At 48.7% G+C, this 18,551-nt stretch overlaps 2 protein-coding genes across 2 annotated transcripts in view; one reads left to right on the forward strand and one right to left on the reverse strand.

The window, feature by feature from the left end:
• Positions 1–12,018, forward strand: part of PHLPP2 (PH domain and leucine rich repeat protein phosphatase 2) — a gene marked incomplete at its 5' end in the record, with an annotated part of 30,320 nt that extends 18,302 nt beyond the window's left edge. Inside the window, 10 exons of the mRNA XM_084270012.1 lie at positions 233–293; positions 987–1,082; positions 2,932–3,087; positions 4,782–4,982; positions 6,885–7,047; positions 7,530–7,660; positions 8,042–8,152; positions 8,611–8,799; positions 8,936–9,167; positions 10,782–12,018. Of these exons, the coding sequence (XP_084126138.1) occupies positions 233–293; positions 987–1,082; positions 2,932–3,087; positions 4,782–4,982; positions 6,885–7,047; positions 7,530–7,660; positions 8,042–8,152; positions 8,611–8,799; positions 8,936–9,167; positions 10,782–11,921 (2,480 nt within the window). The 3' untranslated portion in view covers positions 11,922–12,018. The remainder of the gene's footprint in view (positions 1–232; positions 294–986; positions 1,083–2,931; positions 3,088–4,781; positions 4,983–6,884; positions 7,048–7,529; positions 7,661–8,041; positions 8,153–8,610; positions 8,800–8,935; positions 9,168–10,781) is intronic.
• Positions 12,019–17,192: 5,174 nt separating this feature from the next.
• MARVELD3 (MARVEL domain containing 3) lies at positions 17,193–18,323 on the reverse strand (the record flags this gene model as incomplete). Its single annotated transcript, XM_084270316.1, has 3 exons — positions 17,193–17,803; positions 17,966–18,066; positions 18,265–18,323. The coding sequence occupies 3 exons, from the start codon at positions 18,321–18,323 to the stop codon at positions 17,193–17,195; spliced, it is 771 nt and encodes a 256-aa protein (XP_084126442.1).
• Positions 18,324–18,551: the final 228 nt, after the last annotated feature.

Genomic DNA, 18,551 nt, shown 5'->3' on the forward strand with positions numbered 1-18,551 from the left:
AAAGTGCAGTCCTCCTTTGTTCTGGTGCACCATGTGACAGATGGAGAAACAGGATAGTGAAAAGCTGTAGTGCCACCTGGCAGATGTATGAAGGGTGAGCTTGGCCTTGGGAAGGATGAGTAGAGAGCTTGAGTGTCAATATGAGTCTGACTTGCTAGCTAGCCTGTCTGCTGCTCTGTGCTGTTTTCCCTCTGAAATTCTGCAATCATGATTTATTGCTTTACTTCATCAGGTCTGACAGCTGTCAATATTTATCCGGTTCCTGGTCAACTGACATGTCTAGAACTCTCTCAGTAAGTGACTCTGTGCCACAGGATAAAAAGCAAATAGCTGGACACCTTTGCTATTTCCTGCAGCAATTTTCTGGACCTTTTAAGCTTTTGAAAGAATTGAGAGCAATTGAGGGGAGGCATTCCATCTTCATAATAGAGCTGGGAAGCCCAGCAATAAAGAGTGATTATAGTTTTTCAAACCAGAAGCCCCTCTGAACCAGTATGACCAGTCTAGGTGACTGGCTGTCCTTCAGTTTTAGGCTGTAATCAGCAAAAAAAAAGCCAAGCAGCAACCACAGAACTTGTGGAGCTTACTGGGCTGAGTGTCATCAGCAGAGCAAACATTTACAGTAGCTGTCATGACTCTGCTGTTGGCTTTGGGGCCTGCATCTGCTCTTGGGGCAGCACCATGAGACCTGTAAGGCAGCACACCAGATCACTTTTCACTTCAGGTCTGGGTTATAGCAGAACAGTGTGGGGTGGCCTGTTCTGCTGATGTCAGAAAAGCCGATGGCCAGAGCCTTGCACCAGTGCTGCCAGTCAGGCACCAGCTCAGGCTGCATCGCACTGGCAACAGGGAGATGAATTCCACATGGCTAGCTGGGATACTGTTGTTGAATTTCTGCCTGCTCTTTTTGGTTTGGCTGTCACTGGTGTCATGGTTTGTTCCATGTGGACTGCTGGCAGCTAGCCTTTCCCCCTTGCTTTTCTCAGCAATCAGCTGCAGTGTGTCCCAGACTGGGCCTGTGAAGCAAAGAAACTGGAAGTTTTGGATGTGAGCTACAACCTCCTTGTGGAACTTCCATCAAGGTGAGCAAACCTTATACAGAGCTGATCTTTCTTGTCTGGTGAGCTGACTGGGGAGAGAGAAGCAGGGCTACTCCAGCTGCTTTATTCCTTGTTGTGCAGGGATACATTCCACTTGACTTCCTCTGTGCAGCATCAAAAATCTCTATCCACATGTTGGAAAGAACTGACTTCCAAATGAACTTTTGGAGTAACAGGGGTCAGATAATTCTGTCTTCTTCTGCATCTGTCTTGCACCTGAAGTAGAACATGCTGCTGTGATTTGTGTTACCATAGTGCCTGTGAACACAGGTGGTAAGTGGGGCCTTGCCTTGCCCTGGAAAGATGTTATCTGTTAGCTTTCAAAAGGACATTGCACAGGTAGCTTCCACAGCACACCATCAGCCAGCTCCTTCCTCCCTGATTCAGTTTCTGCAGGAAAGTGGTAGAGGAGCCAAGAACAAATAGGATTTTGCAGATATTTATGTGCTTCTCCCAGGTACCGTGGATATCTTGGGAAGAAGCAAGTCGCAGATATTCCTAACCTTAACTAATAAGTGTGTTCTGGTGTGGACGTGATTGTAACGAAGGAGGCACAGTGTCTGGGGTATCCTGTATTGAAATAGAACAGGAGGGATTACAGTGAAGAAATGCAGAGAGCAGGTTGAAGCAGTTAAAACAGCAGGCGTGGGAAGTGATCTTAGCAGCCACATCCTAAGGGTTGTCAGAGACAAGACTATATATATATCAAAAGGATGTGATAATGAGAACTTAGAAAATAATTTTAGCCATGCCAGTACTTAAAATTTGGTCTTTTTCATGTATGTCATGGAAAAAAAACCCAAACCTGCAGAATTCAGACACAGAAGTACGTATTTTGAAAATAAATATAAGTGTTTTAAAAGATTCCAAAGTTCTGGGATTTCCTGTGTCCATCAGGGATCTCTTCCAATATCTGTTTGTCATCAACACCAAAGTATCTCTTGTGGACAGTTTGAACTTCCCAGCATTGACTTTCAGCCACTGATCAGATTAATGCGGCAGACTAAAGCTTAAAGAGCCTCACCTAAGGGGAGATACTTTTCACCACGAGGTTCTCTTACACTTAGTTATGCTAGAACAGCACTGTACCAAAGTGATGTGCCACAGAGTTGAGTGGAAATACCCAAGCCAGCTCTGGATGCAAAAGCTTGAATAAACAAACTGGTGCATCTGTACTTGAATGGCTTTGAGAAACCACAGCATGCAGGGAGAAGCTGAATTAATTGGCCCACGTGAAGCAGAGCAGTAATGCAGCTTTAGCATTTTACAGGGAATATAGTCCCAGGTTATCAGCTCACCCAGGGGAGCAGGGTGGCTCCAGGCTGTGTTCAGGTGGGTTCAGCGAGGCCGTTCTCAGAACTCCTGCGAGCAGTTCGTGGTTCATGGGGACAGAGGTCTTTTCCTTCAATGAGCACTGAGTTCTGGAGAAAGTAACAACAGCCTCAGAAGTAATGCAGCTCTGAGTTTAAGTTGGCACAGGGGAAGTGCTTCTTTCTGCCTGCAAGTGAAAACAGGTATTAAAATCCATCCTTGGAGACGAGTCCTTCCGGTGCGCCCGCGGGGCTGCTGGGCACACACAGCCGCACTCAGAGCTCACGTTACTGATCTGCAGTAGCAGAGAGGGAAATGTAGAGACACTCTCAAGCACTCAGACTGAGTGAGGTACCTCACCATGTGTGCTTTTCTGCTCTGTCATTGTTTACATTTTATAGATCTCTGTTTCTCTGCTGCACAGTCAGATTCTAACCAGTGGAACACTACCTTTTCTCCCTGTGTGGAGGTGAAGAGGAGAGTGAACCAAGCTGACAGAGCAAAACCTGTGTCTTTCTAGGATCCTCAGCAGCTTGAGCCTTCGGAAGTTGATGGTGGGGCACAATCATCTGCAGAGCCTTCCACCTCTTCTGGAACACACTCCACTGGAGGTGCTGGACCTTCAGCACAACCTGTTGACTAAACTCCCAGAGATGCTGTTTGTCAAGGCTCTGAAGTGAGTAGCAGTTGTGAGTGTCTCTTGTCTGCATTAACCTTTGGAGCTGTCACGGCTGAGGGTGGCATCTGTGGGACTCTCCTTGCAAGGTGCCATTTGCAGGAGAGATAGAGGTGTGCATTCTGTGAGGGGGTAATTCAGGTGCCATGAGGGAAGTCATCGAGCTGATTTGCAGGAATCAGTCCATATTACTGTTTACTTACAGGAAAACAGAGGCTTGCCTACCCCAACAGCCAACCAAAGACTTAGCTTCCGTTGCAACTGTTCCTAAGATCATGGTACTGCTTGAAGAGCTTTGTCTTCAAAAGCAGTGTGGAAATTCAGATGCAAAGGAAAGAAGCTATACAGGTTTTCAAGTATGACAGCAGAAAATACATCTGGTCATCAGAGAACAGTGAGAGGCCTTACAAATGAACAACCCTTCATAACTGTCTTATTCAGACACCAATCAGCCCTTCATGAGCCCTTCAGCCTAGAGACTCTGAGTAAGAGTTTATGTAGTCTGCTGTGGTGGGTTGACCCTGGCTGGTGGCCAGGGCCCCCCCCAAGGCACCTGTCACTCCATCTCCTCAACTGGCCAGGGGAGAGAAAAATTCTCATGGTTCTGAGAATAAGGACAGGGAGAAATCATTCAGCAATCACCATCACAGGCAAAACAGACTCAACTTAGGGAAAAAAATGCATCTAACTTAGTAACAAAACAGAGTAATGAGAAATGAAACCATACCTTAAAACTTCCCCTCACCCCTCCCTTCTTCCTGACTTTAACTTCTGTCCCTGATTCTCTACCTCCTCCTCTCCCACAGTGCACAGGGGATGGGAATGGGGGTTGGGGTCAGTCCATCACATGTTGTGTCTCCTTACTCCTTCCTCCTCAGGAGGACAACTCCTCACACTCTGCAGTGTGGGGTCCCAGCCATGGCAGACCGTTCCCCTCCATGAACTGCTTCAACATGGGTCCTTCCCACAGGCTGCAGCTCTTCACCAACTGCCCCAGTGTGGGTCCCTTCCATGGGGTGCAGACCTTCTGTCCCAGACTGCTCCAGCCTGGTCCCCCCCAGAGTCACAAGCACCCCAGCAAACCTGCTCCCCTGTGGGGTCATCCACAGGCTGGAGGTGGAATCTGCTCTGGTGCCTGGAGCATATCCTGCCCCTCCTTGTTCACTGACCCTGGTGTCTGTAAAGTTTCTCACATCTTCTCACTTCTCTCTCTGGCTGTAAAAACTGGCGCTAGGTTGGGTTTTTTCTCCTCATTAAATACATTCTCACAGAGGTGTTACTACCATCACCAGTGGACTCAGCCTTGGCCATCAGTGGGCCTGTCTTGGAGCAGCTGACATTGGCTCTGGCAGACGTAGGGAAAGCTTTGACACCTCCCTGAAGCCACCCCTGTAGACCCTTGCAACCAAAATCTTGCCACACAAACCCAAACATCTGTGTCTACCTATATTACCCACCCCTTTCCCTAGGCTCTTCAGCACTCACTGTGCACTGTGAAATGGTCTGTATAGCTAATAAGTCATCAGTAGATTCGTAAAGCTTAATGTGAGCAGGGATGTTACACTGTGTTGTTTGGCCTTCTGTCTAATGCTGGTGCTTGTTCCACACTGGCATTTGTACAGCTCCTCTTCCTGCTGTTGGTGGAGTGGGTTAGATGGTGTAAAGTCTGACTTTTGCACTTTTGCTGTGGTTAGCCTCAGGTACCTGAATGCATCTGCAAACAGCCTGGAGACCTTGCCCTCTGCATGTACAGGGGAGGAGAGTCTGAGCATGCTACAACTGCTTTACTTGACCAATAATAACCTCACAGATGAATGCATCCCTGCCTTGGTGGGACACCCGAGTCTACGGATCCTGCATCTGGCAAACAACAACCTACAGACTTTCCCTGCAAGGTAAATAAGTAAGGCTGGTGGTGAGATAGCACTCACCAGGGGGATGCTGCCTGCCTTACTGCAATTGTCTGTGAGTTGGTGTGAAAGAAAGGTCATCTCCCTCTGGCTTGATGACCAGAGCCTGCTGTTCCTACACGTGCACTGAGGAATAGCATGTTAAGGGGACAGGGACAGAATACTGTTGCTGCAGTGGTTCCTCTTCTGCTTGTGGTGGATGGGCCAGTATTTCTTCACAGCTTGCTGTGCTGTGCTTTCTCACTTCTCGACCGTACCAGAAGGCCCCAGGCAGATCATGTAACTTCATCCATCACTTCATGCAGCAGGCTTACGATCTGCAGTTGAAATAGACATAAATCTAACTCGGTGACCCTACTCCAGAGGAGAGGCACAGAACTGGTTGGGTGGCTGGAACACCTCTCCCAGGAGGAGAGGCTGAGGGAGGTGAGGTGGTTCAGTCTAGAGAAGGCTCCAGGAAGACCCTTCTGCAGCCTTTCAGTGTATGGAGGGGAGCTATTAGAAAGGCACAGAGGGAGAGGCATTTTTTACTAAGACCTGTAGTGATAGGACAAGGGTAACAGTTTTAAACTGAAAGAGGGTAGGTTTAGATGAGACATAAGGAAGAAATGCTTTACAGTGAGGGTGGAGAGACACTGGCACACGTTGTCCAGAGACGCTGTGGATGCCCCATCCCTGGAAGGGTTCAAGGCCAGGTTGGGTGGGGCTTTGGGCACCCTGGGCTAAGGGAGCATGTCCCTGCCTGTGGCAGGGGGTGAACTGGATGATTTTTAAAGGTCTTTTCTAGCCTAAGCCATTCTTTGATCCTGTGATTTTCCAATTATGGCTTAAGAAAGTTTCAGCTGATAATGATAAATTATAACAGTAAATATACTCAACCTTTATAGCTTCTTAGTATGTGGGGAGGTTTCCTCTGAGCCCTCTCTAAATAGTCAGTGCTTTTGTGACTATGTAGGCAGCAGAATTTGGACACTACTAAAAATCATAAGCAATTAATGTTGGCTGCAACTATCTACTTGAGTCCCCTCCTGGTGACACCTTTACACATTTTCTTGAGCACCTGTTCACCTGACTGATTTCTTTTTCAGAGGAATGCCTCTGAGGATTGTTTCCTCTCTAACTGTAACTTTACAAGTTGCCTAGATGGTTTAAATCACATGCTCTTAAGGAAAGTTCCACCTTACATTTTATCTGCAAATTTCACCAGGTGTGATTTGGTGACTGTGTATGTTTTTCTTGGGAATCACTGATCTTTTGACTGCCATTGAATTCCCACAGAACTCTACTAGAAGGACTTACACTGAATCCTTAATTCATCAGTACTTTTCAGTATATTTTGCAATCCAGTTTTGGGGTATCAAGTGTATTTTATTGGGAATAAAGAGCTAGTGCTATACTCGTAGATTTCTGTGTCAGCTTAATTTGTAGTTTCATAAACCCCAGCAAATTCTGTACATCAGCACAAATTGTGGGGGGTTGGTAGGTTTTTTTAAAATAGAATTATGTCAGAACAATTAGTTCAATACTGATTACATCTGCCCAAGCTTTGCTGTGATTCTTCCTGGTGCTGGTCAGACTAAAATCACTTCCATGTAAATCTGTTTATTCCCACAGAGTGCAGTGGTGCAGCTTAGCTTGGGTTTTTGCCAGTTTTAAAAATCAGAAGACACTACAGTCTTGTGCTTTAGTGCTTTAGAAGTCAGGGTGAAGGGATCCCTCTGCTGGATAAATCCAAACCGAATTTGATGACCCTGAGCTCTTAGTAGAGCATCTCTTGTGATAAGCTAGAAATGTAGCTCAAAGGGCAGTGTCTGCAGATACATTATCTACAGATTCAGTGACAAGTTATTGCCTATAAGATACATTATTCTTCTATTTCCCTTTCAGCAAACTCAGTAAGCTGGAGCACTTGGAAGAGCTGAATCTGAGTGGCAACAAACTGAAAACAATTCCCACAACAGTGGCAAACTGCAAGTTGCTTCACACACTGATTGCACATTCTAACGAGATCAGCATCTTTCCAGAGATCCTGCACTTGCCCCGCATCCAGGTATCCTTGTGGAGCAGGGAGGGAGGTGTCGGCAGGGTTGGGGTTGGAGGATGAAGAGTATCTGCTAGGAGAGGAACTGGGGGTCCCACTATTTTGCTTGATGCTCCTGAGAGCACAGAATAGGCATTCTAGACCTGTCACCTTTAAGAGCTGGTCAGAGATGACTCGCCTCTCCTTTAGCATTTGTCTCTGACCTGCTGTGTTTCTGATTTACCATTTGAGACACTAGGGAGTGTTATGTAGCTGGGCAGGTTTGTACATACAGGCCTTCCTTATCTTTAGTGCAACCTATTCTTCCAGTATTGGAGTCTTGGCTATTGGAGGCTTGAGTTATTTGCTGCTTGTAAATCATTTTTGTGACCTGTTTGTGGGTTACAGTCGATAGTGGGGTCCCATGATGGTTGAAGGGAACAGTGGAGGAACTGATCACAGGAGAGAACAAGTATTTTCTTTGTCATTGTGAATTTTTTTTGATATTGCAGTTTGTGGACTTGAGCTGCAATGAGTTGACTGAAATCCTCATCCCTGAGGCACTGCCAGGTGCCTTGCAAGAGTTGGACCTGAGTGGAAACACAAACCTGGTGCTAGAACACAAGACACTGGACATCTTCAGGTGAGCCATGGAGATGGCAGCCCAGTAGTGACTTGCACAGGGGAAGGTAACCCTTCCCAGGAAGGGAAATGGGACAGTAAAGTGTGTACCACAGCACTACATAATTTTGTCATGTTCCTTGCCTGAAGCTTTCTGTCTTCTAAGAAGGGGAAAGTCTGGGTCCAGGTCATCAGAGCAAGCAATTTCTCAGGTGGTTTTGAGGTTCTCCCAGCTGTCCTGACATAAACAGCCAGACATTTCCAGAAGGCCAACACCTTAAACTGCTCTCCTTGGTGCAGTTCTTTCCAGCCTGCTGTCTAAAACCCTAGAACAAGGCCCTTCGGCCACAAAGTGTTGGGCAGGGTCTGGAAGAGACTGACTTCTGTTCTTCTTTCTCTGTAGTCACATTGCCACACTGAAGATTGACACTAAGCCCTCCCTCACAGCAGACTCAGCACTCACTTCTACCTTCTGGAGTCATGGAGTAGCTGAGATGGCAGGCCAGAGAAATAAGTGAGTATTGTGGTTTGCTGGATGCTGACACTTGGTCTTCTCAGGGGCTCAGTGGAGGGCTTAGCAGTGCACTGCACCCAGGCAGACTTGTTTTGCTCAAAAGCTCATCCCTCTGTCTGTCTGTCCAGATCTCTTGCTTACTTTTGGTACTGAAGCCTCCACATTGCCTTTCCCTTCAGTTTCCATGCTTATCATGGGATGCTTGGGTTTTGCTTCCTACCCTGTCAGAGATGCTTCTTCTTGCTGGGTGTGCCCATTGCTCTCTCCTGAGGGTGGTCAGGAGGGTTTGTGAGCTGCAGCAATAAACTGCAGCTGTCCATCTTTTGGGGCAGTGCACGTAGGGAGAGTGGCTCTGCCCTGTAAGAACAGCACTCGCAGCAAGGTGCCTGATGGCTGCAGTTTGGGGACCGTAGAATCTTTAGAGACATAGTAACTTTGCTGTTATGCTTTTCTAACAGGCTGTGTGTGTCATCCCTGGCACTGGGGAGCTTTGCAGAGGGGGTAGAGGCTGTGTATGGCATGTTTGATGGTGACAAGAATGAGGAGCTGCCACGCTTGCTGCAGTGCACCATGGCCGATGTGCTCCTGGAGGAGGTACAGCAGTCAGACACCATGTTCATGTCCAACACCTTCTTGGTCTCCCACAGGTAGGACAGTGAGCAAGCTGGTCCTGGTGGGACCTGCATAGAGGTACATCAATTAATGCCTTAGGTGGGGTGAGGCAGCCCTCCAGAATGCCTGTCACTGGAGTCTGGAGCCTTCCTACACCTTCCTCTCCAACAGGAAGCTGGGCATGGCTGGGCAGAAGCTGGGCTCCTCTGCTGTCCTTTGCTGTATCCGTCACGATGTGGCTGATCCAACCAGCAGCTTCTCTCTGTCGGTGGCCAATGTGGGGACGTGCCAAGCCGTCCTGTGCCGAAGCGGAAAACCACTGCCTCTCTCCAGAGTCTTCAGTCTTGAGCAGTGTTCAGAAGAAACCAAGAGAGTCAAGGAACAGAAAGCCATTATAACAGAGGTTGGTTTGGGCCCCCTTCACGGCACCTTCCCATAACTGCTTGGTACAAATGCAGGAGCTCTGGTGCCCACACACTGCTGCAGGGGGAGGATGGCAGGAAGGTGTTCCAGTGACTTGTGTGTTGTTTCCACTCTGCTTCTCTTGCTGATGAGCAACAAAAGGACATGTTCCTAAAACACTATTATGGCCTGAGACCTACAGTTACAGGATGCCAGGGATTGCTAAGGGAGAGAGGGAAGAAAGAAAATAGGTGTGGAGCTAAAGGAGGGGAGGTCCACAATACAGTGCACAACTTGGGTGAGTGTGGAGCCACTGAAGAAAGCAGGGCCTGGGAAGACATTTTGTCTCAAAACCCACAAAATTCCTGTGGTGTTTCTTGAAAATCATGACTCAGGTGTTACCTGTCTTTGGATTTCTTCCATGTTTTACCCAGTGAAAGAACAGGATTAGTGGCCCTTAATAGATATAAAGTATATTGCAGGTAAAAGCTTTAACAGAAAACCAGAAACATTCACTGGTTTTATGTGAAAGTAGTAAAAGGATTTATGGAGAAGTCTCTCAAGGTTAACTTTCTAAAAACTTGGAAACAACGGGGAAGTTCCCAAGGACTAGAAAATATGATACCAGTGAAGATCTGAGAAAACAGTGTCAGTCTCTCTCATGCTCAGTGGGTCTTTTAAAAAGCATCAGGTTGTTTGATAAAAGTGTTCCTGCATGGATCGTTTGTTAATGTGTTACAGCTCTGCAAGGTGATATATTCTATAGAACTCTGATTAAAAACAACTGCAGGATCAATGTACCATGTTAAACTGGTTGATGAATGGATTCTGAAAAATAAAAATGAAAACAGTTTCTAAAGAGGCTTCCCTGCATGTATCCCCCAGTGGTTTTAATATTTAGCAGCAGCCGCGTTTAATACCCAGAGGATACAGCAATTAAGAACACTGAAATGAAATAAAAAACACTGGGGTAGCTGTGTACTCTGTATGCACTGATTTGGAAAAGGGACAGAGGGCTGTAGGCAGTTTTCTATCCAGGACACTAGCACCAAGCTGGCTAGGGGACTATCTAGCAGGAAGATCAAGGAGGTAATACCTGCAGGTTACAGCAGTAGTGCATGTTGCCTACTTGCTCTTTGCTTCTTCAGGATTTAGGGTCCACACTTGAGAATGCAGTTACATGTTAATAAAGAGGGAAATAGTTCAGAAAATACATGAAGTTATTTAATGTCTGGCTAGTCTGCCTTGCAGTGAGAAAGGAAAAGTCACTGTCTGGCTCATACTGACAAAGTCAGTGTCTGGAAGACTGGTGAGTGAGGATCTCTGATCAGTGTGCTGCAGGTGGTCTGCTGTGCATTTCACAATAGTTCCCTACAGTTCAGAACGTGACCAAGTCTTGTGGGGTAACAGTGTGTTCCTGCCAGTGAGGGTGACAGGTGGTTGCTGTGCCTGGTGAGCACATGCAGCGAATGCCTGTGCTGTGGCACCTGGACCTGGATCCTTTTCTCTGAACACTGGCGTTTCTCAAGGCTCCAACTCAGTACATGGGCAGGGGAGAGCCTGCTCTGCAGATGATCCAGCAGTAGACCTAACGCCTTCTTTCTCTTGTCTGCAGGACAATAAGGTCAACGGCGTCACGTGCTGTACTCGGATGCTGGGCTGCACATACCTGCATCCTTGGATCCTGCCCAAACCACATGTCAGTTCCATTCCACTGACTGTACAGGATGAGCTGCTGCTTCTGGGGAACAAAGCTCTCTGGGAACACCTTTCTTACGCAGAGGCTGTCTCAGCTGTGCGCCGTCTACACGACCCGCTGGCTGCTGCGAAGAAACTCTGCACTTTAGCCCAAAGCTATGGTTGCCAAGACAATGTGGGTGCAGTGGTGGTGTATCTGAACATCAGCGAGGACAGCTGCACCTGCGAGATGCATGGCCTTACTCTGCCAGGCCCTGGGGTATTTAGTTCCACCACCACCAAGCCAGCAACACCTTCATCTAGCAGTGGAATTGCTTCAGAGTTCAGCAGTGAACTGTCTGCTTCTGAGGTTAGCAGTGAGGTGGGCTCTACTGCTTCAGATGAACACAATGCTGTTGGTCTTGATGGCAGTTTGCTACCACGACAGGAGCGACGCTGCAGCCTACATCCTGTGCCCCCCTCGGGCATCTTTCAGCGCCAACCTTCCAGTGCCACCTTCTCCAGCAACCAGTCTGACAACGGTCTGGATAGCGACGATGAGCAGCCTGTGGAAGGCGTGATGACAAATGGCAGTAAAGTGGAGGTAGAGGTGGACATCCACTGCTGTAAAGGAAAGGACATGGAGTTTGAGCCTCCTGCTGCAGTGTACACCACCTCAGCTCCAGGCCCAGAAGATGACTCTGGACTTGTCCTCATAATTCGGAGACAGAACAGTGTAAACAGCAGCACTGTGCAGAAAGGGGTCAAGGAAAAGTGCGAACTGCAAAAGTCTCTTTCCACGTGCTGTCTTTATGGAAAGAAGCTTTCCAATGGCTCCATAGTGCCCTTGGAGGAGAGCCTCAACCTCATAGAAGTAGCGACAGAGGCACCCAGGAAGAAGACAGGCTATTTTGCTGCTCCATCCCAGATGGACCCAGAGGATCAATTTGTGGTGCCACCTGATCTGGAGGAGGAAGTGAAGGAACAAATGAAGCAGCACCATGAGAATGGAGCAGATCAGGAAAAGAAAGAGGAACGTGCAGTGGCTCTGCCAGAGGAGTTTGACACAGCTTTATAACTGTACACGTACTGCTCCCACATTGTCTGTCCCAGGAAGCTCTGCCCCATAAGGGTTGTATTGCCCTCCAAGGGGAGCTGAGATCTGCAAGGAGTACTAGCATCTGCTGCTGCCTTAATGGGGTTGGGGAAGACTTGGGAGTGCTAAGGTCTGGGCTGTCCACGTTTCACTGTGGAGTCTCAGTTGTGCTGTGCCCGCTCAGGCCAGCAGCTGAGCTCTGCATTAGGGACTGTCTGGAAATGGTGCGGGTGCTGGGAAGGAGGCAGGTGCTCCAATACCTGCCTGTAACTCCCTGGACCCTGAGGTTCTGTCAGCTCTGCAGGCAAAGGGCTGGTACGTGTGTGTGGGGTGAGGAGGCTGCTGGGGGGCAAAGTTCAGTGTGTGGAGTCCTGTGAGTATTTCTGATGCAGCCAACCCCCTGCCCCCACCTGACAGTGTTATTCCTTGAAAGAATACAGCCAGTTCCAATGAAGATGACCCAAGAATTATTTCCTTTATTAAATGTAAGCACTTTTTTTGATTGCACTTAAGCTCCCCTTCAGCCCAGCACTTTATTAAATATTTAGCATTTGGGAGGGAGCGCTCCACAAAGAGTGTGCAGGGACTTTTCCAGTGGATATTGTTAGGGCAGTGGAGGACTCAGGGTACCAGTGTACAATGAGCACTGGTGCATGGTAGAGTTGAGGGTTAGGATGGGATCAGCCTATGCAGGATGAGAAAATACACAGCTGAGCGATAAGCAGGTGGTTAGCGATGCTTTTTACATGGAGCATAGGAGGGACCAGCTCTGGGCTGGTTGATTAAAGTGGGGTTAGTAGCTCTACATCACAGAGCACAGACCAGGCTTAACAGCAGCCACCTCCACCTGAGATGGCCATCTCCATCATGTAGCTTCATAGTAGAAGCTTCCTGTATCCAGAAGACATGGGATGAAACCCAGAGCTTGTGCTTGTGAGGAAACCAAGTAGTAAATGGTGGTATGCTGCTGTAAGGCTGGTGAGCAATGAGGCTGCTCTTTGTACGTTGGAGAAGCATTCAGTGCTCTGTTCCCCCAGCATAAACCTCTGCACCACCAGCTACAGCATCTGCTGCCATTGAAAACAGGAGTCGTATTCCAAATCCAGAGCAACCTGCATTTCATAGTTCATGCCCAATTTGGCCACAGATAAGGTGAAAGCATACTTGTTTCTGTTTAGCAAAAGGGAGAAACAGAACTTGCCACTGTAGCAGCATCTTTATCAGCACTGGAAAAGGTGTTTAAAATATTCCAACTACTGGGGAATTGGCCTGCACTTGGCAGAGGCATTGTGCTTCCATGAAGATTTTTGGTGGAAGGTGTAAGTTGGCTGCCTGTGTCATCTTGTGTAAGAGTTGTGCAAAGACCACTGCCCTAGGACCGTGCAGATGTGTCTCCTCAGCTGGTGCAGGGCTGGGCAGCAGCTGCCCCTGGTCGTGGCAGTGGTGCAGTGATTCTGTCATGTGGGCTAGTGCCTTTTCTTCTTTGTTAATCACACTGACGAGGAAAACTTGAAATTCGTTTCTTCTCAACGACTCGGGCTTGAGTTCTGTGGGTTTGGATCAAATTCAGAGGGAAATAACTGTGCAGACTACTTGTGGGATTCTGTCAATATAGATCTTTTGACAAAATCTAATGGGGTTTTACTGGGATTTCAAAGCACCTTGAATTCCTCCTCAGGAGGAAAACATGTATTTTTACCATGCATGAGAGCGCAGCGTTTTACAACACACCTTCTGCTAGTTACAACATAATCATGAAGGAATCCAACTTTTTTAAAAGTTCTTATACATTTTGGCTGTTTAAATGCCTGTTTCATTTGGAAATTGAGAGAAAGCTAACTCTTTAAATCCTAGAAACAGCAGCATTTGAATCCCTTGGGCAGGAATTCTGAAACAGCAGAAAAGATTCAAAAACTAAACCCCACGTTCTCTTCACAGAGGTATACAGAAAAAGCTCATCTCAGTGTATCTGACTGTAAATTTTAAGTGTCACTGGTGATAATTTTACCAAATATCTGTGCCCAGCCCAACACCTTCCTGACAGTGACACCTGGCAGGACTGCAAAGCAGCCTCTGCTCAGCATGGGACAGATACAGAAACACACTCTGAATACGACTGTGACAACCTTGCACCAGGAGAGTGGCAGATGTTACTGCAAATCAGGTCTCTCTTTCTTCCTCTGATGTGGAAAAACCAGTGTGTCCTTGCCAGTCTGAACCAGTAGCATTTCATGGAGAGCTGGCATTGCCACAGAGCTGGTCATGAATGGTTCCACATAGCACAGTAGGGAAGGACCAAGTAAACCAGAACTGGTTTCTGGGCTGCTCCCCTGCACAGCAGTGGCAGAATGGAATGCAAGGAATTCCTGCTTGGCCTTTTTCTTCAGTGCTGTTTCTGGTTTTGAAGCACAGGCAGTTTGAAGCAGCCAGCTCTGACTGTCTGTGGCTGTGAACTGTCCTGGCAGTTGTTGTACACTAGGTAGAGTCCACAACTTTCTCTGCTTAGGCTGATAGTGTGAACTGTTTTTCTTACTCTGAGCAGTGCCACCCGAGTGCTTCCCTCCACCACCACCTTTTGTTTTCCTGCCTCCTGAGAGGCAGCAAACTTCTCCTTTGTCTTCCTCACCTTACTTACTAATACCACCTTAGATTTCAAGCTCCCTAGGTGGAGCTTGTAGGTGGAACAGGTATGAATGGGCATATTTAGTGCAGGACTTGCAGCAGAGGATAAAAAAATGTTTTCCCAGTTCTCCTCTTGTTCTCCAGTCACTTCCCTGATTTTTGTAAGTGGTTCTTGCACAGATACATGATCTCCACAGAGCCACATCACTAAGAACGTCCCATTCATTAACAGAGTTGCTATCAGAGGGAGGTGCTTGGTTTTATCAGGCTGTCCTGTCCCTGCTGAGCAATGCCATGCTCCATGTTGCCACAGTCAAGTTAGACTGGTGAGTTGGTTTGTCCATCTGTCTTGTAATTCTGCCTCTGCTGATGAGCGTGCTCACTGAGAACAGGCAAAATAAAGGCAGTGACCTGTCTGCCCTGCCCTGTCCAGAAATGCTTCCACAAAAGGAACCCATAAAGGTTGTATTCAGTGACACATGTAGCAGTGACGAGGGATCACCTGGCAGAGGCAGCATCACAGATTGCTGAGACCCGATCAGACTCCTCAACTAGATGGGAAAGTAAAATCAGTTCCAAAAGGGAGCAAGTGTTTTCCCTTTCTTGGGGACAGGCTGCTGTGAGGCCTGAAATCCTCCTGGTACACAGGACATTCAGCTACTCCGAAGGCCCTTGGACTTCAGGAGTTGGTGCTCCTGGATGGTGATGGCTTTTGTGTCACTTGCCAAAGGCTGCTGCCAGGCAGTAGGTTAATTTCTTTGGTTTTGTGCAATCATCTGCTGTTTCATTGCTGTCTGAAGACTCAAAGTGTGTTTTTTCCTCTTTTGTCACGTTTTAAAATGTTACTTTTTTAAACTCGATCCATGTGACTGACCCAGTGCATGTTGAAGAAATACTGCAATGCACCGTTTAGAAATATTTTTTCATGGGTTTTTTGCTTTAAAAAGGGGAGTATTTTCTGTACCACACTACAGCATGCACCTATAATAATCCCCATTTTTATTGTTTGTGGGTGTAGGCTGTCCAATGAATGCACCTTCAGCACTGGCCTATGTTTGTGTTGCTTTGGAGAAGCAAATAACAGAAGATTGCTGGAAAACACTTCCACTGATTCTTTATTCAGATGTATAGAGCAGCCCAGGAAGGAAGAATATTTTTGCATCAACTTTTCAGCTGACTTAGCAATAAAAATTTTTACTTTCATCTAACTATATATTCTGATTTTGTTACTGTGCTGGAGGGAATTTGTGCAATATCCCAGTCAAATACGGCTGTGGCTAGCAGTAGCTGTACTGTAGGGTCTGAGCTCTGTGTGCCACTCACTCATCTTCCATACAAATGCTACTTGCAGAACACCCCAAAGGTGGGATTCATAATACCAGTTAATAGGCACCTTCCTGTATCCTGCCAGAGGAATGCTGCCTGTGAACTCGATCTAAAGGGTGTTGTGGGGCCCTCCAGAAGTAGCTGCAGCGAGCAGGAAACAAAGACTCGTTAAAAGAAACAGGACCACAGTGTGCTGTCCACGTTGATGCTGTGCCGAAACGCTCCATGCACCTGGCTACCAAGGGAGGAGAGGTGAGAAGAACCCCAGAGTACCAGGTCTGTTGCTACTCAGCATTTGTTTTACTTCTCTAGTTCCAACAACGTTCTGTGGTTTTGGTAATCGTGAGGATTCTGGCACTGGTATCACTGGACATGGAGGTGTATCCAAGGTAAAGCACATTTCTGGTGTGCTTAGTTTGGTGTTTGCATTTTGGGTTTGTTTTCTTTAAACACAGGGAGAACTGGTCTATGAGACCAGGAGGTGGTTCCATCTTCGTACGAACAATGCACATAGTGAGCATTGCTCTGAAGTGGTACTTCATTCAAAGGTATGGGTTTGTGACTCCAGTACTATTTTTCCCTGTTAAATTTCCTATAAAAGTAAATTTCACCTTTTTCCCCTGTAACAATAATACAAGGGTAGCATCTCAGTTCCCCAGCTTGTATTTTAAAAATGTATTTTGAAAACAAAATATTTTCATAAACCACCCATTGGAGCTCTTAAAGCTTTTGTCTGATCACAACTCAGGGCCTCCTCTTAAGCTGAATCCCTACAGACAAGCCCATTTCATACAAAAATGTGCCCTCTTCAGCAGGGTTTGAAAAGGCATTGTGTCATAAATTAGGCTGAGTGTATTAGTAATTCTGCAAGCTTATTTCAGGATTCTCTGATGGCTCTGTAAATGCTGTTGGTTCCAAGAGACCTACAAGAAATGAATCGTAAGCTGCCCCAGCCGTGGGTCTTGATCACTCAATTTTAAGAGTTCTGTTCTCAGTGAACAGTTCCTGTGGTTTCAGCTGTAGAAAGCTGCTCAGCAGAGGTATGTAGTGGCAGTACTTGTAGCAAGACCTCATTGGAACAGAAGGGGGGTTGGAAAGGCTACCTGTGAGGCAGGCAGCTTCCTAGTCAACTACACAAGGACAGTTACACTCTACCCAGAGAAAGCCACCAGGTGAAGACAAACCATCACACTAATGTTGTGTCCACTAGTAGTTCAGTAATACTCAAGTTAGGAACAGCTTCTACCATATTTAGAGTGCTATTTCTCAGTGTGTGTTCTGCTGCAGCATTAAGGAGGAATCATTCTAAAGCTTGTGTAACTGTACCGGCTTCTGCTTCAGTTTGGCAACCCTTCTGTACCCCCGGACAGCCAGGCCTGCACTCAGCAGGTACGTCATGGCAGCTATGCAGCCTGAGAGGCCAGCAGCAATCTCTGCCCCGTGCAAGCTGCACCTGAAGCCCTGGTAGCCTTTGCTCTGATAAAGCTGCTCTCTCTCTTTGCACACTGATGAATTGTAAACCTCCAGGAGGAAGTGGAAGAAGTAGTACAGAGCAGGCACTGTGCCAGCGGCCACCGCCGTGTCCAGAATGCACTCGAGCAGCAGCCACGCTGGGAAACGCCACGGTAACCGCAGCACACCGACCAGGATTCGAACAGAGGAGAAGACCAGCAGAACCCCTCCCGTGGCCATGGCCCCCCTTGCAATCGGCAGCTTTAGTAGGTAGAACTGCCGGTCAAGCTGCTGGGCTTTTTCTCCATCTGCTCCACTAAAGCCACTGTAAGCCCCGCCGTACTGGTAGTAGTAGATGCCCCCCAGGCTGGGAAGACCCGTGTAGCCTCCTGTTGAGCCGTAGGACACGGAGCTGCAGACCAGGATCAGCACGGCCAGTAGCACTTCCACCATCTGGCAGCAAGCTGGAAGGGGAAGGGCAGCGGGTGGGTGCGGCGCCGGAGCGCCGGGCGGCCGCGCCCGCGCCGTGTGGCGGCCGGGAAGGCGCCTCTCCCGGCACGGGGCGGGGTGCTCGGAGCGGAGGCCGGGGGGGGCTGCCCGCTCCCGCGCGGAGCCCTCTCTCTCACCCCTGGCCGTGCGCAGGTATGGGCAGCAGCGGCAGTCCAGCAGCTCCGGCGCGGCGGCGCGGCTTCGCGGTGGCCCCTGCGGCCCCGCTCCGGGCACGGCACTGAGGGGACACGGCGGCAAGAATAGCAGCGACCCGCCCGAGTCCCCCACGCCGCCCGCCCGCCCGCCGAGGCCCGGCCCCTCCACCCGTCCGCCGCCGGGGCCCTTCGCAGCTGCCTGCCCGCCCGTCGAGTCCCGTCCGCCGCCCGGGACGTCCGTCCCCCCTCACGGCCACCTGCCCCCCCCCCCCTTCCCTCACCGCCCGCCCGGCCCGCGGCGTCCTGGCTGCGGGGCGTGGGGGTTGCTCCGCTCCGCCATGGCCCGGCGTGGCCCCGCTCCTCCGGTGCTGCGGGCGAGGGGCTGGGCCGAGCCGACTCGCGGAGCGCCCGACTCGGGGCTGGTGCCGGCACGGTGCGGGACGGCGCCGCGGGCTGGGATGACTTCCGCCTCCTCGGCCCGGGACTCGGCCAGCGCTGCCGGGTCCTCCCCAGGCCGGTGAGCAGCTCCGGCCGTGCCCAGACCTCGCCCCGCCTGAGGGAGGTGTGG

This window comes from Gallinula chloropus (assembly GCF_964237585.1).
Source record: "Gallinula chloropus genome assembly, chromosome: 13".
Classification (NCBI taxonomy): Eukaryota; Metazoa; Chordata; class Aves; order Gruiformes; family Rallidae; genus Gallinula; species Gallinula chloropus.